The sequence below is a fragment of the Tinamus guttatus genome, unplaced genomic scaffold, assembly GCF_059628265.1.
Source record: "Tinamus guttatus ecotype Peru unplaced genomic scaffold, ASM5962826v1 Tinamus_guttatus_pri_ptg000240l, whole genome shotgun sequence".
In the NCBI taxonomy this organism is placed as follows: domain Eukaryota; kingdom Metazoa; phylum Chordata; class Aves; order Tinamiformes; family Tinamidae; genus Tinamus; species Tinamus guttatus.
In genome coordinates, this window is record NW_028288774.1 from 9,845,750 (window position 1) to 9,869,972 (window position 24,223).

General features: G+C 38.6%; 1 protein-coding gene across 10 annotated transcripts in view; it reads left to right on the forward strand.

The window, feature by feature from the left end:
• Positions 1 to 11,409: 11,409 nt before the first annotated feature.
• The window catches only part of BRSK2 (BR serine/threonine kinase 2), a 270,165-nt gene continuing 257,351 nt past the window's right edge, over positions 11,410 to 24,223 (forward strand). For 4 of the 10 annotated variants that reach the window (XM_088525807.1, XM_088525809.1, XM_088525813.1 and 1 more), the window contains exon 1: positions 11,415 to 11,888. In XM_088525807.1, coding sequence (XP_088381933.1) covers positions 11,795 to 11,888 — 94 coding nt within the window. In that variant the 5' untranslated portion in view covers positions 11,415 to 11,794. Of the gene's footprint in view, positions 11,889 to 24,223 lie in introns of all 10 variants that reach the window. The other 6 variants (XM_088525810.1, XM_088525811.1, XM_088525812.1 and 3 more) reach the window with 3 other exon arrangements.

Genomic DNA, 24,223 nt, shown 5'->3' on the forward strand with positions numbered 1-24,223 from the left:
GGAGGTGCCAGATCCAAACAGTGTAAAAGTGTTGTACTCCCCAGAAATTAGGTCATGTGGCACTATAGACCATCATTTACTATTGCATAACTATGAGATCCAGAGTGACTGGCCAGATAGAAAATATTCTACAAAATTCTATGTTTAAAGTTAATTGTGTGCATTTGTTTCCAAGACCTTTCCTTAGACAACATAGAACACAAAGTTAATACTTTGTGAGTAACTTAAATGTACTGTACCATTACTGCTGCTGGCAGAGCTACCACCATGATTTGTGCATGAGAGAGCAAGAGATTTTTCTTTTGTAATTATCCAAATCTTTACATGTCAGGTCAAAAAAATTTAAATTACCTTGGGATACAACCATCTGACTTAGGTACATACACAGAACTGAACTGCTATCAAAAAGCTAGCCCAAAAGTTTGACACACATCTTCAGCTACATTTTGCAGAAGGATCTCTGAAATATTAGGATTGTATGTCCACAGACTTAAATCCTTCTCCTTCTCTGTATGTCTTATTGTCATCTGTGTCTCTGTTCCTGTTTATGTCACCTAGGTGCTTACAAGCAACAAGAATCTTTAGCTGCTCTTACTGCTCAGTTTCTGCTATAGTGTGAATAAGAACAGTATCTTGACTCTTTTGGTTTCCTACTCTTCCTCAAGATTCTCTCTGCATTATTGGGATTTGCTTTAGAGACAAATATGTTTCTTTTCATCTCCTTTAAAAGAGTCAGCTTGATTTCACACCACTGATAATCAGATGAAAATCACCTCACCCTTTTCACTCTATAATACCTACTAAGTCACTAAACTGTAGCAGTGTTTTGGGTATTTATTTATTTATTTTGTTGTTTGTTTTCAAGTGTTCCAAGATTTCATTGCTTATGGCAAGAAATGGAGAAGAAAGGGTACTTTGTAGCTGCTGGAGTGGGACTCTAGCTCCAAGTCCGGTTTAGTTGAACAACTCCCAGGCAACCTTGGATAAATTGTTTAATCTGTCCATGGCACATGTCCATCTTTGTAAAATGGGGAGAGTCATCACTGGTGGGAGAATTGACACATACTTACAACTGACTTTTTACAATATAACTTACTCAGAGTTGAATCACATCAAATTCTAACCTGCAACCTAATAGCTTGTGAATGGTGACATGAAGAACATACATGCAGAGAGAACTCCTTGTAAACACTTCAGTGAAAGCATCCAACAGAATGGAAGCAGTCTTAAGGCTGGGTATTTACTTCACCAGCATCACTGTGAGTTTACTGAGCACATTGTTTAAAAGACAGTTTATATCTGCCTAGCACCTGGTCTTTGGAAATTTCAGTAGAGATATGATCCTGTTCCCATCTAAGATCATTACAAGTATTTTACAAACTTCTTTCCACTCTAGGACTATTATTTCCATGTGAGTTGTGTGCTTGAACTTTAACATACATATATTTTTTATTTCTTAGGATTAGTGGGATAAGTGGAAAACCCAATGAAATACCTCTTACATGAAATCTCTTATCCTGTGTCTTGCAAGTTCAGGGACTACTAATGTCAGTCTTCATGATTTACTTGGTGGGGTGAAGTTGTTTTGACCTGCAATAACAAAGTACATCATTGTTGGCTTGCATGTTATAAAAATGATGCACAATACTCGCATCTAAAAGTCAGAATGAACCTTTTACACAGCTCTTTGTCAGTTCTACAAATGGTTGCAGTTAATCGATGCTATAAAACTTTCCTTCGGGCACTGGTATTCGGCTTTCACACTGGGAAATGCAGCTTGAGTTTGACATTTTAAATACAGGTGGTATTATCTAATGAAATAACTTAGGGTCTGAAAATTCCCATCAGTGAAAACACAAAAAATGACTGTGGAGTGAGGGCATTTAAAAACACTTTCTGGAGCATAAGGAGAAGAGGAAACACTGTACTGACACTATTATTTTTCTACTCTTTTCCTGAAGACAGTTTTAACCAGATCAGGGTCTAGAGTCCCATTGGGGCATGCATGTAATTTTCATTTACACTAATGGGAGCTCTGTGTATGAGCAGATGAGGGCACACATTGAATTCAAAATTCTTTTTCTTTATTAAAAGGTGCCATGCAAGTTCTGACGTGAGGGAAGCCCTGGAGACTTTTTTCTACCTTGCCATAATGAACGCTATAGATTTAGCAAACACTCCAGGACATCTGCAGGATTTTTTTTTATTTATTTATACTTTACAAATTTTCCAACTAGCTCCATCTCAGGTGCTAGGTAAAGTGTGGAGGAGCAGGAAAGGAACGTTCCAGGTGAGGACAAACAATGTGGAAATCCTATAGGCTGTTATATGACATTTTGTAGTGAGTCATTGGCTAGGCATGTAGATGTATAAAGGGTAGGGATGGCATTTGGAATTTTGCTCCTAAGAAGCAAACATTATATCTACTTGGATTGCTCTCTCGTCTCTACTGACATTCTTGGACAGCAGACACTCAGAAAGGAGTGACACAGAGGAGAGATATAAGCTCATGGTGGAAAAGGCTGAGCAAAATATAATGCTTCTGGGATTGTGCAGCCACACTGTCTCCAAGGCAAGCCCATGCCTAAAGAGCACCATCTATCCTAAGTGTCTATACGTGACCTACCAACTACAGTGGAAAAAGTACATGTGATCACATTTACTGCTTTTCTGAGAGAATAACTTATTCCTTAGTAGCAGAAATTTGAAGAAGGCACTCTTCCTAGTGCACATGCTGTTACTCCCATGGGAGTCACTGAACATCTTTCAGAGCAGTTAACACACCATTTCTTCAGCAGAATTGTTTAAAAGTCAGTGCAAAACTAACAATATTCAAAATAGACTATATTTCAGTCCTTCATATTTGTTGTTTCATTTCTAGACAGGTGAAAAAAATAATATGCAGATAATGTATTTCCAACACAACTTTTCAAACAACTTTTTCAAAAATCTCAGAACATACCATAAAGAGTAGATAAGTTACAAAATTTCTCTGAAAGGGATATGAAGAAAAGGAAATTAACAAGGGTCTCTGTTAAGGGCAGAGATGGAATTTTAAGCATCACAGTTTCGGCCTGCCTATTTTTAGCTAATTTACATTGGTTTAATTTTAAGAGGGCAGGATAACTGAAAGGGGAATGCCATGTAAACTCACACATAAACTCACTGGTCAGACTTAAAATCTTGGTCAAAGTGATTGCCCAAGCTCATATGTCAAATTCAAAGGAAAAGAACTCATAAGACACAACAGAGTCCTGCTTCTCAAAGCTTGTTTGTTTAACCAGTTTGCAACACTTTTCATCCTCTTCCACCTGTATCATTTAATCACTACAATACTACAGTTTGCTTCAACTTTTTATATCACCAGCAGATGGGGATTTAAAAAGCACTTTGCTGTTCACCTTTCAGTCATCCTCTTAGCTTTCATCTTGGTATTGTTTTATTTTGCTAGAGGCTTTCCCAATAGGTTTGCTTTTTCTCTGAAAAGTTGGGTCACCTACTGAGCTGGGAACTGTGACCTTCTAGTTCTTGAATAGTTGTACAGAAACTCCAAAATCCCTTTCCATTTCCCTTCCCTTTCCTCACATTAAAATACAGGTTCTAGAGTCTGAAAACCCCTCCTACAATTACTTAGTCCTAATGGAGGCAGAGAAAGCACTTCAGGATTTGGTATGCTGGACTGCCCTGTTCAATATCTCATGGATTTCGGAGCTCAATTTTTCAATCTGTGTTAAATAGTAATTTTACTTCTAAGTTAACAGCATTGGCCAAGATTCCCAATCTTCTAAATATTATTCCCATAAGCACCCCATTGGTGGTAGCTCCACTTGGGATAGATCTTTGTTACTGAGAACTCCAAAAAAAAATCACTTAGTGTAGAAGGGATTATGATTTCTATAAATGTTCTGGGGTGGGTTTTTTTCTTTTTTTTTTCTTTTTTTTTTTCTTTTTCTCAACTGAACAAATGTTTGGTGTAGTTAGGAAACACATTTTTAAAGGCAGATGTTATTTTTCTCTTTTGATATAAAAACAGTATTTTGACTAATCTGAAAAACTGCTTGCATAATTGAATAGGCCTTAGCATGTTAATCTTCAAATCAGCCTCTCAGTTCTTGTCTGTGGAATTGCCAGTAGAAGAACTCCGTAGCTACTTTTCTTTTGGGTGATATCCCATTGACCCTTCAAGTTGTTCATATTCCTAGTTTCTTTATTTTCTTATCAGACGAAACTCTCCCTATCTCTTTAAACTTGGCTCAGCTGTCAGGTGTGCTGGTTGTTGCTAACCTGCACCTGCCTTACAGTTTTCATCTCGACTATTGTCCTAAGTCAGGAACTAGCTCATGTGATCCGTCTCCCTTAAAAGCTTATCTTTTACACTTGCCATTACTATGTGTGGCAATTTGATGAATAGATATAGATCTGCTCACTGGTGCATAGTGGCCTCAGTCTCCTGGCTCCTTTGTTCTATTTGCCTACTGCTTAGCTTGGCATTCCTGCGTGGCGTTCCTTTTTATTGTTTTTGAGTAATGCCCTTTGCTTTCTGTGAGACTGCTGTGGATCCAAAGAGCAAAATCCAATTTTTCCACCTCATCAATCTTTTTGCTCATCTTTACCAAATACTTGGAAATTTATGTTTTTATGGACCAGGGGAACCTTTATAATTTTGCCCTGGCCACCTTTCAACATTTCATGGGAAACCAGGGTTAGATGTGATCTCCTCAAATTCCCAGTGGGCCCTGAATCACAAAAAATCTGTGCATTTTGCTTTTGTGTACTATGTGTCAAATGCCAGGCGTGCCATACCTCCTCAAAAGTGTGGCATTCCTCTGCATCACATTTACTGCCCATGGACCAATTTCGGTAATTCTCCCTACAGTTGGAATGGCAGGTTAGTATGACCAAGAGATTCTCAGTAAAAGCCAAATTATGCAACCTTTTCCTGTCTTGTATTTCTCCAGTTCATTTGGGCACTCAGTTAAATAGATAAATTCCTTGCTTTGTCTCATGAGTATCTCTATGTCCACATATAAAACATGCATTCATGCATGCATCCATGACCATTCTTAGCAGTTGTATGGTTACTGCTGGTTCCCTTCTAAAGAAAACCCTACTCTGCAAATATAACTAACATCACTGTGTATGTATAATTCATCTCATACTTATTTGCTGGCAATAACTCCATGTGGTCTGAAGAACTGCTTATTTTACTTGGTCATCCAGGTCAATACTTTTCAAGGTTTTGTGAAATCTCCAAAGAGAAATACAGAGTTACTGTAAGATGCTGAAGGACTTTATCTTCTGCTCCACTGAACCATCTGTGTTAAACTTTAGAAAATTTGTTTTGCTCAGTGTATCTGACATACTACTTCACTGCATGTGATTGGAGTGCTAATAAAAGATTCATGGCAGCTGATAATGTGCTTGACAATCACTTCCTTATGACACAGTACAATACCTTGTGATAAAGCTGCATGCTCATTTTGTGGCAGAAGTTAAACATAAAATTGCCCCATAACATAGGAGCACAATCAGAAGCTGAGTTTGTTTTCACAGACCTCTTTTCTATGTTTTAGGCATCAAATGCTCTGGTGTTTTCATTCTATGCTTCCTACGTTTCCTTTGAGCAGTCACCTTGCAGCTGATACTGCTCTACACAATGGCAGGATTTCAGGTATGGTGTCTTACTCATCATTTTCTTTACATGTTGGGATTCTTGAATGTTTATCAATGGGCATTGTCTCAAGGATTCACTGTCTTCAGAATCTGAAGAGATATGTGACCATCTGTCAGTTTATAACGTGTCAAGTTCATAAAGGAAGACAGAAGAAGTTCACAGAAAAAAAGAAATCTACTGAGGACTTCTCAGTAGTTAGGCAGACACTTGATCTGACAGCCCAAAACAGCCCAATTCTTTTGGTTTCTTGTACCTGAAACACAGGGCTGAGGTCAGTTATCACAAATCCCTCCTCACCCAGAAGTGTCTAACTGCTTTCACATTTGGTTTCCATCAAAAGCCAGTCACAAGCTTCATTCATTAAGCCTACAAATGTGTTCATATTTATGCTTTTGTGAAATACAAAGTTCAGTCCATGGAAGAACATTACGCAGAGGGTCCACATTCCCCTATTACGTTGGAAAGAGCTTTTTGGTTTCTTAATAGTTTAACGGTTCATTGTGGCACACATAAGTCTAACAGCAAGCTTGAGAAAAATGCATTAATATTTCCAAAGAGATAGAGTCCACAGTCCAGAGGAAGCAATACTGTAAAATCAGAGAACAATGCATCATTTCCTGAAGGAAGAAGCAGAAATGAACTTGAATCCCCCAGAGGAGCCTCAGAATGGGAGCATAAAGAGAATGCTTCCCCAGATTGCAGGCCTCTCATGTGGAGACAATCTGAGAGCAATGGAAGTGCAGAGGTACTGAAGTTAAGTACATTAAGTGTCAATAGTTAGTCATCTAGATAAAGCAGTGGCTGAAATAAAGGCTTTAGTATTTAGATTAAATATAGATGTCTTTCTCTCTCCAGCATCCTTTCATATTTTTATAGCACAGCTGTCTATTTTGTTAATAAATGATTTAACATGTTTTTACTTTAACTTCTCTTGAATCAAAGGCGATATATAGATAACCAACAGTTCATTTTTTTTCTGTGTGATTCTTAAAAAATTAGGTTATAGAATGCATCAAATACTGAGAATCCAAAGATATTCTCTAAATTATCTAAATATTATCAGCTTGTACTTCTATAGAATTATGTGAACCAGATTAGGAGCTGGCAATGTGGCAGTCTTTGTGGAAGTACTATATTCCAGTAATGAGTGTGAGCTAGTCTAAATTCCCCAGCACTGGGTAGTAAGAAGGGTGTCTGAACTCTAAGGGTATTGCTGGAGTTTGAAACACCATCCATAAATATTACTGATATTCCTTCCTCTCTTTTCTTAGGGTCTACGTGGGCTTTTTCAGAAGATGGTACAGGTCTAATGAAGAGGACGTTGCAGCTTTATGTCATTATTCTCAATATTACTCTCAGTATTATCAACATTATCAATGTATAAAGGTCACAGAAATACCTAACTCGGTTTATTATGGAATATCTTTGCAATCAGAATAATTACCAAAAATTTTAATCCCTAATACCATTTATCAAAGGTATGCCATATAAGCGGATGAACGGAAAATCTAATTCAGGATGCAGTAATGCATCCTGATATTACAAATGCAAATATGGTGCTAAAGTTTGAAAAATGATGTGATGAATATTTAAAGAATAAAAGATGACTGCTAACTATTGATAGTTCTGTTTCAAAAAAAAATCTTTGTAGAATTTTGAAATATTTGCAATAAAATAGAATTTGAAAATATGTAATATTTTGTAGATTTTTTAAAAATCTACATTTTAAAATTCACATTGATATTTTATTTTGGATCTGAATTTTTTAGAATAAAAATTTCTGAGATTGAAATAGAAAATCACCCTAGTGGTAATTTGAAGGAAAAAGTGCAATTCTCCAAACTTTGGACGCACCATTCTTCTAGAGACCAATGGAAAACATCCAACTAAACAAGTGAAAAACAGGTTATCCTGTATATCATGCCCTTATGAACCTGCTTTTTCTCTAGTTCCTTGAAAGATTTCATGATTCATATTGACCTTAAGACTCTTATGGGACTTGCAGACCTTACTTCCTCATATTTTTAAGGAGAAAAAGGAAACTAAAATCACTAACAACGGGGACACAAGTAAAGGTACCTAAGTTGGTGCCAATGTATTAACTGTATAGTTTAGATTAAATTCTCCACTCATTTAAGCACAGGAGGATACAGAATAAGGTCAGGGGAATCATCCTATATGCATCCCCAAAGATATCTGATATATCCAACGACAGCAGAGCCCTGTTTATTCACAATGCTTTTGGAACATCAAAACATTTGGATAAACAGGCCTTCAAATAATTGAGGGAGTTATTGTATAAGTAATTCACACCAGGGGGACATAACCTAGATTCAAAGGAGTAAGTTTCAGATCAAAGGGGTACAGAGAAGTGGGATTTTATTCTATATGAACAAATGAAATAATCAGCATTTCATTATTCATGAAGCAAGAAATGTCTAAGTATTCTTCAAAAAGAGTTTAGGATAAAAGGTCAAAGTGATAACAATGGGCCAAACATCAGAATACTCTTATGGAATCAAAATAACAAATAGTTACATGAGACCCAAAAGAGTATTTAAAATTCATGGATCTTCTAGTCAAAACTTTACCAAATTTTTGCTCTTATTCCAACCCTGCCCTTATCCAAACTAAGATATTGATATTTAATGGTGGAAGGTAGGAATTAGTAACATGTAGGACAATGTGACTCATTCTTCCCCAAACCTAACGGAAGCAACCTGTAGAACACACTAGTTGGGTCTTATAGGGACAATATTATCCAATTGCTCATCTATCGCTTAAAATCATGAGCCACATATGGTTTATCTACATACAGACTTCATATTCTCATACAAAATACCCTTCAAAATGCAAATATGAAAATTTAAAAAGCTGAATGTGTAGTGATCTATGCTGACACCCACCCACCACACTACTAATGCAGCTATGAGGTGATCTGCTCATTTCGAGGAATAAAGGGACTTTTTCACTTTTGAAAATTATGCTAGTATTCCTATAATTCAGAATTGCTCCTTACTCTCTTGCATAGTAAACTTTTAATAGTAGACTCAGTAGGGAAAAATAAAGATGTGTCTTGACTTCCATCAGCATTGCTGTGCTGAGTTACACAACCTGAGAGTCTTCCCAGCAGGATATTTCTCCTGCCTTTGTGGCTCATGTTGGATAACGTTGCCCTTGCTCCCAAGCAAGAGGAAATCACCATGTTTTGAGGGACAGTGTGCATGGAAGTGGAGCCTGTTTCAGTCTAGCCTTCTGGATTATGTTTCAGAAAGGCACATTTGAATGACCACCTGGGCACTCCAGGTGCCCTGTTGAAGTCGTTCTACTCTCTCTTTGGTCCTTTGATCTGGGGGTTGTATGCTGGAGTCTGTCGATGCTACAGGGGTCTCAGCGTGCTCTGTGCTGAAACCAGGGCAGGTTCACTGGGTACCGAGGGCTGTGAAGACACTCCAGCTGGCCACACAGTCACCCGCCAAGCTACCAGCCCGTGAGGCAACGGCCATTGCAAGTGCGTGCCACCAACCCCCGAGGCAACGGCCGTTACACGCGCACGCAGCCAACGGCTGAGTCTACAGCCGTTACCACGCGCGCACGCAGCCAACGGCTGAGTCTACAACCGTTACCACGCGCGCGCGCAGCCAACCGCTAAGGCAACGGCCGTTACACGCGCGCGCGCAGCCAACCGCTAAGGCAACGGCCGTTACACGCGCGCGCGCAGCCAACCGCTGAGGCAGCGGCCGTTAACGCACGCGCCCCGCCCCTCTGCTCACCCTCTCCTCACGACTTTAGGCGGGAAGAGCAGGGCGGCTCTGGCGCCATGGCAGTGGCGACCAGCAGGGACCGCTGCCGCCTCTCTCCTCAGCTCCGGGCGGCTTCTCGGCTTCCGCTATGGGGTAGAGGGGAGGTGGTCATATCACGGGGCACGAGCCGCCTTGGTTGGCATCGCTTTCCCCAGCTTCTTTCCCCTTCTGCCACTTCACGGTGGGGGCCGAGGGCCGAGAGCCCAGGTGTGTGAGGCGGTGGGAGGAGTCGCGCGGGAGCTCTGAGGGGCGGGACGGAGTAAAGCCAGCAAGGGCTGAGCGATAAGGGCAGTGGGGAGGGGTGAGGATGAGCAGTGGTGAGTGAGTGTCTGGTGCCGAGATGTGACAATGTGGAGGAACTGAAGGGAACAGATGCTGCCATTGCCAAAAAGGTAGGGCCAGTCTCCTGAATAGAGCAGGAGTCTTTGGTTGAGATTAATTATCTGAAGCCCAGATCTCATTTGCCCCCTCCTCTGGGTGAGGTCTGGAGGAGGTCACAGAGAAATGGAAGGCAGTTTAGGGTGTGCATCTCTAGGAGTCTGCAGGTTGCTGCAACAGCACAGTGTGGAAGTGAGCTGAAGATGAACCCTGGAGTGAAGCAGAGAAAGGTCAAACCAGGTCTTTGGGTTTTGTTTGCTGCTGCCTTGGCTACCTTGGAATTGGTTTAAAGTTTCAGTCCTCTGGCCTGGTTTCTTCCCAGTTCCTCATTTCCTCTCCAACTCATGGGGCAGAGTTGTTCTGTTGCCTATGTTACAGGTATAGAGCCAATTTCTAGAGTTACTGCAATTTATGTTTCTCTTGTACAAAAAGAAGTATCAATTAAAACGCAAAATCCAGTTTTGGCTCTTTGCAAATAACAGATAAACATAACTGAAGTTTTTCTCTTGGTTTGTTTACTTTCCCTTTCTTTTATAGACTTGCTAAGACTCTGCTCTGACTGAAGAAGCCTTACCGGGTTATGTCTCAATTACAATAAGGACATCTTGACCAGGATTCTGTCTGGAGTGGAGAGGAGGGAGAAGGTATTTTAAAAAAAGACAAAACAAACAAGCAAAACTTGTGTGTAGTGTTGGTTTAAGCTTGATAGTTCTGGAGTATGATTTTTTTTGGTAAAGAAATTCATAAATTCGGAAAGCAGACTTATGTCTAACTTGAAGCATGTATAGGGAACCTTTTATTTCACTGAATTCATATAGTTTTCAAGGTTAAAAACGTATTTACTTTCTTGACATAAGTAGCAAATAAAAGTAAGTAACAAAAAGAGTTCAGATATCACACTGCTAGTATGGAGCCTATGAAGGTGTTGCCTATGGAGCTAAGAAGCAGATTTGTTCCTATTCCCATCTAATCCCTGGATTTTCTGCTGTGATTCTAATTAAGATAGTGGGATGCCATTTTTGATCTGTTCATCTGAAGTCTACAGCTCCTATCAAATTCAAATGCAAGTCTGTCACCAAGTTAAGCGATTATGTGATTGGGCCTTGTTTTTTTGAAAGTCATGTTTCTGTCATTTCCTTCTCTCTCCTTTCCCCCCAGCATTCTTCAAAGCACAAAACCCACAAAAGATGCAGATCCTCTAGAATTAAATAAAATCAAAGAATTTCTCAAGTTTATCTTTTGAAGTAGATTTTCTTCCCTCCTATTTCCTGCCCCAACCCCAGCTTCACTTCAACACAGTAGAAGTGCAGCTGCCTAGTTATGGATGATTCAGAAAAAAATGTGCACATTTGGGTCTTAAAATAACATACTCTCTAATTATATTTAATTGTTGCCTTACCAATAGATTAATAAACTTAGGTTATTCTATTGCTGTTAATCATGATGCTCTGTAGCAGGCAGAGGCAGTAACTGCTGCTGATGGAAAAGAAAAGGTAGTGGGAGGAGGAGGGGAGAAGGAGGTGGGAGATGAGGTGTTGTTTGGGATTGGCTGCGTACAGTGTCAATCGCAGCTGCGGGCCCCAGCTCTTCCGCTGCTCTAGCTCTGGCTCTCCTTTGAACAGCTCCTAGAGAGAACAAGGCGTGCGGAGCGCAGATCACCAGCATCATGCTCCTTGGGCTTGGATCGTAGATCCCCTCTTTGAACATTAAAATAACCACTTCATCCATCAGCGTCCCAGACAGACCCAGAAAGAATACACGCGTACAAGAGAAAAGAAAAAGGAGGAAGAAAAAAAAATCTGCAACCAAGGGGACTAAAGCAAAGAGAGAGAGTGTGCTTTGCTTGCCCAGCTGCAAAGTGGGAATTTAAAGAACTGCAGAGAGAGAAATTCCAGCTCTTCGGCACATATACATTGCAGACTTACAGATCCAGGTAGAAATGACATCAACAGGGAAAGAAGGCAGCGGAGCTCAGCATGCACAATATGTTGGACCCTATCGTTTGGAGAAAACCCTAGGAAAAGGACAGACAGGTTGGTTCTTTTGCAGCAGCACCCGTGCTAGGAGAAAGGTGCTGTAGCAGCCAGTTGGGGATGGGATATTTTAAGGTTTAGGTTTTTCCCGTTTACTGCTTCAGTACGGATAGCATTCTTAAGGTATTCTTGCTTTTATTTCTATTTTTTTTCTCCTTTTAAGCCCAGAATGCTTTATGATCGTTACTCCTACTAATGGGTGGTGTTCTGATGACAGCCAAGCAGTATGCAGAGGAAAAAAAAATAGATGACCTGGTGGTGGTGAATTTCTTTCTTTTTTTTTTTTCCCACTGCCCTACTTAAGAGTCATTTCTTTTTAATCAAATTACGTTAAAATGAAAGGTTCACAGCTTGTAGTACAGAGAAGGTGGTGGTGGTGGTAGTGGGGGAGTCACCAGCAGTATTTCATGACATCATGATTGAAAAGGGTGTAGTCCTTAAGGTGCAGTTGGTGGGGGGGGGGGGGGAATATGTACAGTATGGCTGTGGCACTGACTGCTATGGATATTTAGAAAATATGGATGCATGGGCTGGCTTTTTTTATGGTTAGGTCTGTAATAAGAGAAAGAAAGGATCAGTAGCAGAATTCATTCTGGGAAGAGGGCTTTTTTTCTGTTTTTGTAGGAAGGATTGAGGGGGAGGGGAGTCCATTTAATTATTTTTCTTAAAGCTTGTTTATAAAACTTGCCCCCAGCAGATTTTCTCAGGAAAATGGAATAATGGTAAGAAATATTAAAAAGAGGAAACAGTGCAGTGAATTAGCAGAGAGCAGGTGCTTCTGTTCTACATGGCATAATTAGATCCCTTATATGATTTCAAGATATGAACTTGCTGTTGCTTGTATAGATAGCAAATTCCCTTCAAGGGCAGAGGAGCATTAATTAAAATAAAAAGCCTTAGGAAAATAAAGGAGCCTAGATGTCTTTTCTATTTAGTTTCTTTTTAAATTGATTATTATTTTCATTTTTTCCCTCTCATAGTAACAGGTGCAATAAACAGTGGGATCTGGCAAATTCGTTGGTTTGGGACCCCCCTCACTCCCAAGTGGTTTAAGAATCAAGATTATAATTTAGGGAGAGGGAAAGATCAGCCATAGGGGGCTTCTTTGGGCATGTGGGTGTTAAGTGTTGTTCATTGTGGGACAATAAAACATGATGCATTGTGTTGTGGGTTTTTCTTTTTTTTTTCTTTTCTTTTTTTTTTTTTTAAACCCAGCCGAGCTTTGCCCATCTGTTGTCTAAAGGATTTAATAGGCGTTTCCATCCCCAGCTGCTGCCTCTGCTCTGCCTGCTTCCTCACTGCCCTGCGTGGCAGCAGCTCTGCAGTCTGCAATTTTCTTAGGGACACAGTCAAAATCCAGATCTTTCTCTGTAAGAAGCAATGCTTTTCTGAGATGATTGATTATTACCCACCCCATCCTTCCCTTCTCTCCACAAACCCCATAGCAACCGTTCAGATATGGATGAAGATGACATTGTCTTTTTGTGAAAGTGACTTCTATTTATATTTTTTCTGAATATTTTTCACTGCTGAGTGTAGCATCTGTCACTCACTGGATACCAGCTTTATTCTTTGCATAGCTCAATAAGCCCTTACTCATTTAACTATTTTTTTACTAAAATCTCTACTGATGATGATAATGAAAATATTCTGCCAAAAAATGCAGTGTATGGGTAATAAAACTGTCCTATTTCTGCATTCAGTCTTTTCCTGAATACTCCAGGTGATCAAAGAGCCAGCTCTAAATGACAAATTCATTTTTGTCTTCATCACCATTTCCTTTTCTCTCTCACCTTCTCAGGACCCCTCCCTCTCCTTTAAAACACAATTGTGTCTGGAGATTTCTGAAAATACACTTGCATTAACCTTTTGCTCCAAATCACATAGCCTGACGCTATGGTCCTGAAGGGTTATCTGCAGCTTTGGTTATTTTTTTCCCCTGTGCTAATCTTCCTATCTTCCTCTGAAGTGATTAGAGAGGTGGGGGTAGACAGAGAAGAAGAGAATATATTTAAAGCCTTGCTGCTCTTGGCCTCCGCAGTTATTCAAACAGCTGGACAAGGGTGAAAGTTTTATTCTATAATTTTACCATATAACAGATCTTTATAGATAGATCTGTTGCACACATGAGTGCACATAAATGCACAATGCAATAGTGTCATAGAAGCTGGGGGTGGGGAAGAAGAGGAAGAGAAAGCTTAAAAGTAGCTGATGTCAGCCTCTCTTCCTTGCTATACCCGCCCTTGATCAACTGAATAATACACTGAGGTGAAATCTAACTTGGTATTGAACAATACATGGCTAAATATGGAAAAGATGTCTTCTGGTCTTCTGGCATTTTCTGTGCTAATCACATTTGAGAGCATGCAGAGTAGTATGAATGAGTGTGATGTGTAGCTAGTCCTAATCCTGCTTGTTTTTAAGCATAAGCAGGGAACCTGCAGCATTTCGGGGAGAGGACAACAAGCGCAGGGCCTGATTCACCATCCTGTGTTGTCATGGTGTGCAACTTTAAATTGGGGTTGCAACGGTATACCTTAGAAGGAAAACAGCAGTTCATTCTTTTACAGCTTGAGTATAAAGCTGAAAGATTAGAAGATAAAGTTTGTGTTTTTCTCTTCTCGTGGTGTTTTTTTTTGTTTTGTTTTGTTTTTGAGAGAGGATGACAGTGAAAATGTGAAAAGAAATCTGGAAAAATGTAATGGTGAACAGGAAGAAAGTATAAGGTCCTATCCATTTTGCAGTGATCTTCCTAGCTATCATTTTTAATTTAAAGAATTCTTGTACCTTGAATTATTTCAGATAAGCAGTTCTTGCTTTGCTCCCAGGTACATTTAATGTTATACAAATCAGTTAATTGCATTTACCTGCTCTTCATAAAGAGAAAGAGATAAAAGAAGAGGGCTTGGGGAAGGAGTTCACAGTTTGACATGGCCTTAAAAGGCTGCCACAGAAGGGGAAATTTAATGGTAAGTAGAACGCTGGTTTGTTGCTTTCCATGAAACTCTCACTGTTTTCCTTATTAATGACTGAAAAAGATGTTTACCAAGAGGAGTCTACTGGTCCTTGCAAGGAGGTCCAGATCTATGACATTGGAAGAAGCTGTGACATCTGATTGTGGGTGGGCAAAACAGATGTGCAAAACTCATCAGTTCAAATTGGTGGGTAGCAACTGTTCTTTGAAGGCATTGCTTATAATTCAAAAAGAGTATACAAAGCTCCTGAGAGCAATCTTCCTTTCCAGGGCATAAAACTTGCTGACTAGTGCCACAAAGATGGGATTTAGGCCTCTTGGGTAGGGAAGTCACAAAAGCACTACATGGAGCAATGCTGTGGAGAAACATGTGCACTTAGGTCTCTGCTGATAGTGGGAGTGATGCTGGGGCAAGGCAATTATTTTGAATAATGCAACATAAGAATTAAACATGTATTATTTGCTTAGAATAGAGTAGTAAGACCGTTACCTGTTTGCTTTTGTAATAGGCTGCGTTCAGAGCATCTCCCTTGTTTTGTGCAACTAAATGAATAGCTCATGGAATCTGTATTTGCATGGTTTTACAAGAATACAAGCAGTAGCGTATTTTTAGTTATTGTGAGCACAACATTTTATTATACAGAAATATCAGTGTAAAAAAGACTACTATATATACATGGGTGTGTGGGGACAGGTTAGTTTATTTAAATTTTGTTGAATTACATTGTTCTACAGTTAATTATAGGAGGGTTTCATTGTAACTAACAGTAATGAGCAAAAGAACATGTGTTGTGTTAGAATAATATGTGGAAACGGTATGCTTTTTAAAAAGCAATCATGTGACCATGAAACACTTTTAAATTTCTTATATGCATTAAACAGGCCCTTCTTCACTTGGCATTTTCTTCTTCATACAATTCTGTGTGAATTCAGCTTTTTATGCATTTCTTACTCTTCCCTTAAAGGAAAAAAAAAAAAAAAAGGATTAATTTTGTTCATATCTTTCTAATGGCTTCATGGACACCACTTTTGCCCTTGAAGCATTCTACAGTAATTCAGATTGACTGTAGTGAGTTACTTCACAAGGAATACTCCAATTTCTCATCTTTGCATACAGTATCTCAGCATTTCAGTGGGTTTTCATGTGTATTATTTGCAGATTACTTATGTAGCGTTAAGTAGCATTGTTTGCTATATCAGTAAGTGAATGTCCAGTTGAAACTTCCAAAAACAGTAATAAAACAGTCTCTAGATGGAAGTTATCCTCCTCACATTTAGAGAAACTTGATGAAAAATATAATATTGCTAATCCATCTTTTCTTGTTCCTTCCATTCCACTTTAAGCCCTGTTCTGCAGCCATCAATACAAAGAATTCCACTAGAATTTCATGGCAGTTCTAGCAGTGGAAAAAAGCACAGGGATCCCTTTTTTGCATTTTGCACTGTAATTTAGAGCTGTTTCTGTGTGTAACAGGTTATCTACAAAAGCCAGTAGGACATTCAGGAGTATGCTATTGGATTGTGTAAGAAGATAAATCATTAAATTTAGGTTCTTAGTGAAGATACTAGCTTTTTATTCAATGGGACCTTGAACAGGGTTGGTCCTTTATAGCCTAACCACTTGTTTCCATTACACTGGCAGAAACTAAATTTATTAATTCTTTTTATTGTTTCTGTGAACCTTCAATGAAATTGAAAGGTGGCCTGTTGATAAATATTATGATCTCAAAGCTCATTTCCTTAGTTAAGTAGACTAATGGAAGTGCATCATTTTTATCTATATTGTTACAATTGTACTTTTTTTTAATGTACATCTAGAGAGAATCTAAGGGTACACCTTCATGCAATTTAGCTGTCTATGAGAGAATATGTTTTTAGAAATTTAAAACATAGTACTCCCTTACTGTAATTTATTTTTTCAAATCACATATACTTTAGTGATAATTTCACATATATTTTTATTATGAAAATCTCTTTCAAAACAATGAATCTGTATCCTTTGTCATGATATTCTGTGAGGTCTGCAAGTGGTTGATAATTACAGAAATACAATATTGCAAGCAGTGTTATTTGCAATAGAGGTCTTAATCTCTTTTTAACAAAATGTTGCCTAGTATGATGTAGTGAATTAGAATTGTCAAGTAAAGGTTATTAAGTTTCTTAAAACTTGTTTTCGTTAACTTATCTGTTTGTACGAAAGTATTGTTTGCCAGCGTCTCTGACAACTAATGATACAGTGATATAAAGACTTCAAAATCAGAACAACAAACTCGCATTCTCTTTTTATATGGATTTATCTGTTATCAGCAAGCTTCTGTTTGCCAGTTATAGGGAAAGCAAATTTTGGGCGTCGTTCTTCTTGAACTCTGTGCAGGCATATCTTCTGGCTTTTATCTCAATATTAGTTGCCTATTATCCCAAACCTATTGAAACGGGCTTTTAGTTTTTTCTTTTCTCATCTAAGAGTCGTGAAAGTTCAGATGCCCTGTCAAATGGGTAGGATCATGTGACTATATATGTACTGAAACTTCAAACACCCACAGGAACTGGGGAAGTGGTGATTTCACAAATAAAGTTCGCACACTGTTCAAACTCTTTTTTTTCTTCTTTTTTTTCTTTTTTGCTTTCTGTCATTACATTAATGGCTTTAGGACTACTGCAGTGGGAAAGATTAGAGTAGAAAGATGAGAGGGACTAAAGAAATTTAAAATGTTTCTTAATCAAATTTACCTTCAGAAATTTCTTCTGATCTCTGGAAAACCTGTGGCTCCATAAGAATAGCAATCATAGTATTTTGAGTGGGTACTTACACTTGCTTTTGTAAATCACAGTGGTGCAGCCAGTCAATATTTTGGATTCTCCAACATTGCAGTATTTTTCAGTATGTCATACATTTATTTTATATGTTACATTTTGGGGAATCTTTAATTTTGTCTCCTTCATAGAGTTAGTTAATAGTTGCTGTTGCTTATAAGTGTTGATATCTTAATCAAAATTAATAGGCAAGCAATATAGAACAAATGTTAGATGGGAAGGACATGTAGCTTTCAGAAGAAATTTGAAAGGAAATGAGTTTGGAAGTAATGCTTACTGCAGTAAAAGAGACATTGCATGAGTAACAGATTATGCATGTAGCAGAACAGTCCAAATAAGAAGAAATAGAAACGTGAAAGTGGATTTCTGTACGGCTCATGTCAATGCAGAGACATAAATGGATGCTCAGAGTATAGAGTACCTCTCTTTAGCTGCTGAGATATTCTAAGTTGCCCTTGTTAAGTCAGTTTAAGTTGAGCTGATTTCAGTAGGAGGAAGATCACATAATAGGTAAGGAAGGAATGTTTTTCATGAGCTGTTCCATTAAGAAATATCCAAAATATGATTTTTGTGTTTGTTTTTGCTTGCTGTAAACAAACCCAAGATGCTTAACAATCCTAAACTGTAATGCCACTTGTTTTGCTTATAATAAGATGAGATCACATGGAACTGAAAATGGGACAGTTCTATTTTTATAAAACATTCATATTGATCTGCAGACTAACGTGAATAATTTGCTATACATAGAATTCTTAATCAACTTGAACTATCTTCATCTGCAGTGTCTGTAAGTGGAGAGTGACTTCCTTTAAGTTCTTATTTTAGATTTTTGGACAAACAGCTATTTTTATCCTTTTCCTGCACTACTTTACGCCATTCATAGATTAATTGTGCTTAATCGATATTCAAAGATTAAGTTGCATTCTTGTGTAGTCTGGATATGTCACATAGCTCTTCTGTATTTGGATAGCTGTGCAAGTAATTCCAACATTGATGTTTGCAGTGCAAATTGAAAATTTAATTTTCTGCAACATTTCAAAATGATTCCCAGGGGCACCCATGCTTAGAGGATGTGAAGTTTTCCAGAAGGGTATTTTAAAAGAAATACAAATATGACTGAATCAAAAATATTTGATTTCAAATGCAAACTTCTGAGATTTTACTAATATTCACCAAGTTTCATTTGACTTATTCTAGATTTAATTTTAAATAGGAATGTTAACATTTTTATTTATTTCTTTTGTTCTGCTTGTATACCAGAAGCATTAGTGATAAAGTTCAGAGGAGAAAAAAAAATACGCATGTACTTTCCACAAAAGATTTCATCATTCCTACCTAGATTTTGAAAACAAAACAAAACAAAACAAAAAAAACACCTTTTAAATGGCATTTGGGTTGAACATAGGGAATTGTGTTGGCTGTCTTCAAAAAAACATGTATTACACTATATTGACTTCAACTTTTTTTCATGGAGTTGGCATTATCTGTTACGCAAGTAGCAGTGAGGTCTCCATTGTCCTATAGATTGTACAAACATAGGAGTTCATCCTTTTTTTATGACGACATTGTGATACAGTTTTTAGAGGAGAATAGATGAAAGTCTATAAACTGCTGAAAATATTGCAGAGAGTATTAACAAAAGGAAGCAGGATTTAGAAAGGGATAGATTGGGTTTAAGTACTAAGTATGTTAGTTTTCAATGGGGAGACTGAAGGTAAAAGCAATATAGAGAAAGTAAAAACGGTGAATATTGTGCATATTTTAAGCAAACCCACATACATTCTCTTCCAAATGGGACACTTACCTCCATAGTAGTGCGAAATAATCTTCAGACCGACACGAGTAGGTTAGTTGCTTAATGGTGGAGTGGAAATAATAAAAAAGTATATTTTGAGTTGTCAGTTTTCACATTAGTATTTTGATATTTACTCTTCCTGTTTATTTCCTGAAGGCCGAATATACATGATTTTTAATTTGAGGTGCTGGAAGGGGTGAGGGGAGACTTGGAAGCGATCAATTCCTTGTTTAGTTTACCACTGATAACAGGCTCTTCTGCAGTTTTATGTCTGACTTCCATGCACTGATAATCACTGAATCAATAATGAAGGATTATGGAAAAAGCAATGGATAGTTAAGTTTTCAGTGACTGACTTGAGGGAGATTGCTGGTAAGATCTCTGTGCTAACATTTGTACCATTAACTGACAGTACATGGGTTAACAGGGGAGAAAGGAAAGCCAGCATCAAGTGGCTTAGGGTATGCAAATGCTATATATTATTGTGTTCCAATTCAGTTCCTGGGGACTGTAGGCATGATGCTTCCAGTAAAGTGCATAACTTAAGTGTTAAAAAAATAAAAAAATAAGTTGATGGAAAACAATTTTCAGGCATCCATTTAGTAAGTGCTCTTCTGGCTGCCTGCTTCTACTTACCAAGCAACATACTCTCTTTATATCCTGAGGCTCTTGCAGTTTTGCCTTGCTACCATTTGGCAGTGTATGCTTAATAGTGGAGAAAAATCTGTGAGATTGCATATATATATTTTTAATGATATCTACATTACGTATGTATTAATGAGCTCTGCTTCTGTGGGGTCATTCTTCTATGTATTCAGCCTGTATGTGCTGTAAACTCAGTCCCCTTGTCATTTAGCTATTAAAAGCACTATTGATTGGAACAAAAGTAATAGAGGAGCTGGTATCTGGGTGAAGCAAGCTGGTCTGGATCACAAATGTATTCCTTTTCTATTGTCCCTCTGAAGCCTATTCCTGGACCTTTGTTTGGATCTGTTCAAGGTTGAACAGCTGTCCATCACTGAAGATGAAAATGTACCAGGTCTTCGTATTGACCCAGCAGGAAATTCTTATAGAATTTCATGGCTTTCTCTTCTTTCCCTTTTTTTCCTTACATATATTTTTATGTAGTTGTCAATGTGGATGCTGTATTTTTACTTGGATGTTCTCCTGAGGAACTATGGGAAGGGCAGTGTTTTGTCATGTTTGTCCAGCGTGGTGTATGCTGTAGCCCTGGTTCATGATTTTAGCTCCTTAACATGGTGATACTGTAGTTTGAGGAAGACCAGTAATGATGTGTTAGCAGTTGAACGTGAGCTGATGGTGAGTTATGACTTGCTTTTAAAAGTGCAAGACCTTTCTGATTGTTTCATCAGGAAAAAGCTTTCTTTACAGTATTTCATTCTGCTAACAGTTGAGCTAAATAGCACACGACTGTGCCAAGAATACTTAAATGCAAACATTTGAATTAAAACTTGAACTTAAGCAGGTAAAGATATAACTTTTAAGTTTCAGACCCTCGTAGAGTGAAACATGCTGTATGGCATGTTTAAATATTTCTTATGCCTTGTGTTATTCCATGCTGCCAAGGGCTTGGATTACTTATGGATGCTGCTGGCCATTTGCCCTGAGTAAGTTTCATCCAGTGGCTATGTGGGGTCCTTTTAATAAATTGCCACCTGTTCCTAAAATTAAGGAATTAAGGAAAGGGTTTGGCTAAGAATTGGAGCTGTCACTGTTGGCTGTTCACCTTGTTGCTTGCTGTGAGTATACAGTAAGGACTAAATCATAACTGTCCTTTCCTTTATGGGAACATATATTTGTATGTCTTTCTACCAGACATTCAGCGTTTCTGACAAAACTTACAGAATCTTTGAGATTTCCCTTCCTCTGTCAAACTTGGTTGAAATTGGCTAGTGTATTACAAAGCCAAGGGGGGAATTACAGGCTACCAGCCTGAACATCTAAACTTTGCTTCCTCAGCATAATTTCTTAGAATGGCATTTGGTTATGATGCTCATGACAGTAGTCCTCAACCACTGCTATGGCATATTGGGATTGCTGGCATACAGCTGCTCTTGAGGCATTTTCCCTCATCTTGGCTAAGACCCTTACACTAAAGTAGGGAATGAAGAGTGGCATTAAACTGCAATGGGGTTCCCTAATGCAGGATAAATCCCCACCCATCTTAACAATCTGGATTTCTGCCTAATTTCTGTTGTTGTAGCAATGCAAAGCAGTGTGGATGGAGGCTAGAACCAGGTCTCTTTCTGTTTGCAAGATGAGCTCAGTGATGGGAGTGTGGGAAGAAGGGAGCCCTCCCTGCATTTCCTCTATGTATCCATTTTGGTACAGTGGCAGTATTTGAAGTAGTCCGTTTTTGCAGAAAGCTGAGAGGAACACTGAGAGCTGTTTGTGCGTTCACGATGCCAGTCTATACAGAAATGGTTGCTAAAGACAAAGCCAAGTATTATAGTAGAACTTGGCAATGACACAAGTGCCATAGCCCTATTAAACACAGGCGTTTGTTTTTTTGAAAAGGCATGGCCATGAGTGGCACAGCTTTTAAGAATCTTCCTGCTTTGTAAGCTGCAACAGCCACAAATGTTTTTTTTCTCACTAGCTTTAAAATTGGTATAATCTGCATTTTTTTCAGACTTCCCACCGACTTAAATAGTAAAGGCTGATTAAAATTGGTGATTATTTAAAAAAAAAAATCTGGCCATAGTGTTTCGGGGTTCTGTTCTATGCTGCTTTTATTCGGGGTCTGTGGCTTATTTGACAGCTCATATTTGTGAAATTACATCACTTTTTCTTCTGATTGTTTTCTGATAGTGCCGAAGACATTACTAGAAAAAATTCCACACTCCAGTTACACCCATGGCTTCAAGACCTTGCTCAAATTTTTCTGAGAGTGGGCTGTGACCCGTAAGCAAGTTTCTCATTGATAGTGGAGGCAGACCTCTGGCAGTGTTCTAGTTAAGAGGAGCCTAGAAATACATCTCCTCTGCAGTGAATATTTAAACAAATTAGAGCACAAAGTGGAATGATACTGTAAGCGAATTCAATTCAAACTGAAAATATGGACACAGCATTTTACAAATTACTGTCTTTCATCCTTAAAGCAGAAGTCAGTCTGCTCAGCTGACAGGCAAGTAAAGGCAGGCAAATATTGGAATAATTGAGAAAATCTGCTGCTGAAAGTATGCAATCATATGCCCAACCCAACAGGACTCCAGTGATGTTCAGCATGTAGAAAGAGTCCTGTGTTTGGCATTACTGTGCTTTAGCTAGGAACAGCAATAGTCAAGCATGGTTGGGGCAGCCATCATCTTATCAGGTGGCCCTTCCTGCTTAGGGGAAATGCTGCAGCAGTGGGCATGGTTTCTGAAACTGTGTCATAGCACTGTATCACCATTGCTCTTATCACCATTAAATTAAATGAGTGACAGCTGAGAGCCTCTTCAGCTCCATGGAGACTTTATTGTTTTTACTCAGTGGTTTAGAACCTGTGGCCTAGGAAACCAGGTGGTCTATGGACTGCTTCTCAACAATTCATATAAATATTTCACAGAAAAGCAAGCATAAGCGTTGTTGTTGTGTACTGGAAACTTATGAAGGGTTCACCAAGGCAGAGAAACTTCACTGCTATATATGTTGTTCTCTTCATTGAACTGGTGGGAATTGTAAGCATGATGTGGCAAAGAATCTTGGAAAAATGTCTACATCGTGATTGGAGGAGTGACTTTGCCTCAGAAAGATACACTGCTGTATCTCCTGCCACATGCAGCCCTGAAAATAGGGCAGTGCATGCTGCATGAGGGTTGAGTAAGTGCATGAGAATACTAGGAGTCTTGCCCAGTTCCAAGGTCTCTACTTCCCTATCTTCACCCAGATTGTTCATTTGCACCAGTGAGACTTCTGCCCTTGATTTGCTGTGGTGGACAGGCTGTACATCAGGCAGAAGTCAATGCGAGTAAGCCAAGCCTTTGTATACATAATGCAGTGCACACTTACTGTGCCTATAACTTGGTGTTAGGGGTGGGTGTTTCCTTTGTATTTACAAAATGCCGACCTGTGCTTGATCTTGTAGAGTTCAAAATTTGTTGTGAAAGATTACTGTATGCTTTTCAGCTCCCATTGCATTAAAGGTTCTCAAAAAATTGGATCTCTATATGTACTCCATAAAATAATGCAGAATCCTAGCTGGGTGATGGGGCAGCAGTACTAGAGACACTTATATGAAACAGATTCTGTTCATGTCATTGTGCTATTAGAAGGCAGTCTACTCACAGAAAGATATCTCAAAATATCTTCCTGTGCCCTAACTGGCTCTGCCATCGGCTCAGTTAGTTGCAAACCAGTGTGTTTTTTTGTTTGTTTTTGTTTGTTTTTCCCTTTTGTTCAGTTTTAATAATGCTGTGATCTAAAACTAGACTTAAGAGACCTCCATTCAGGGACTGATAGAATTAGCATGGTAGTATCTGTGCTTTAGGCAATATTGAAAGACCATGATTACTGCATTTTCTGGAATAACTCTGTTTTAGGCCCAAATTTACCATTTTTTTGCAAGTGTATATCATGTAAACAGTCTCCTTTTATTCAGTATCTTGTTTTCACCACCTCAGGGGTATAGCATGCTTTTTTTTCTGGGGGAGTGATGCCTTTTTATTTTGTATTTGTCTTCCGTTGCTGCTTTTTGATTATCATAATCTTGATACAGATGTGCTGAAATCTGTGGTTGCAATTTATCAC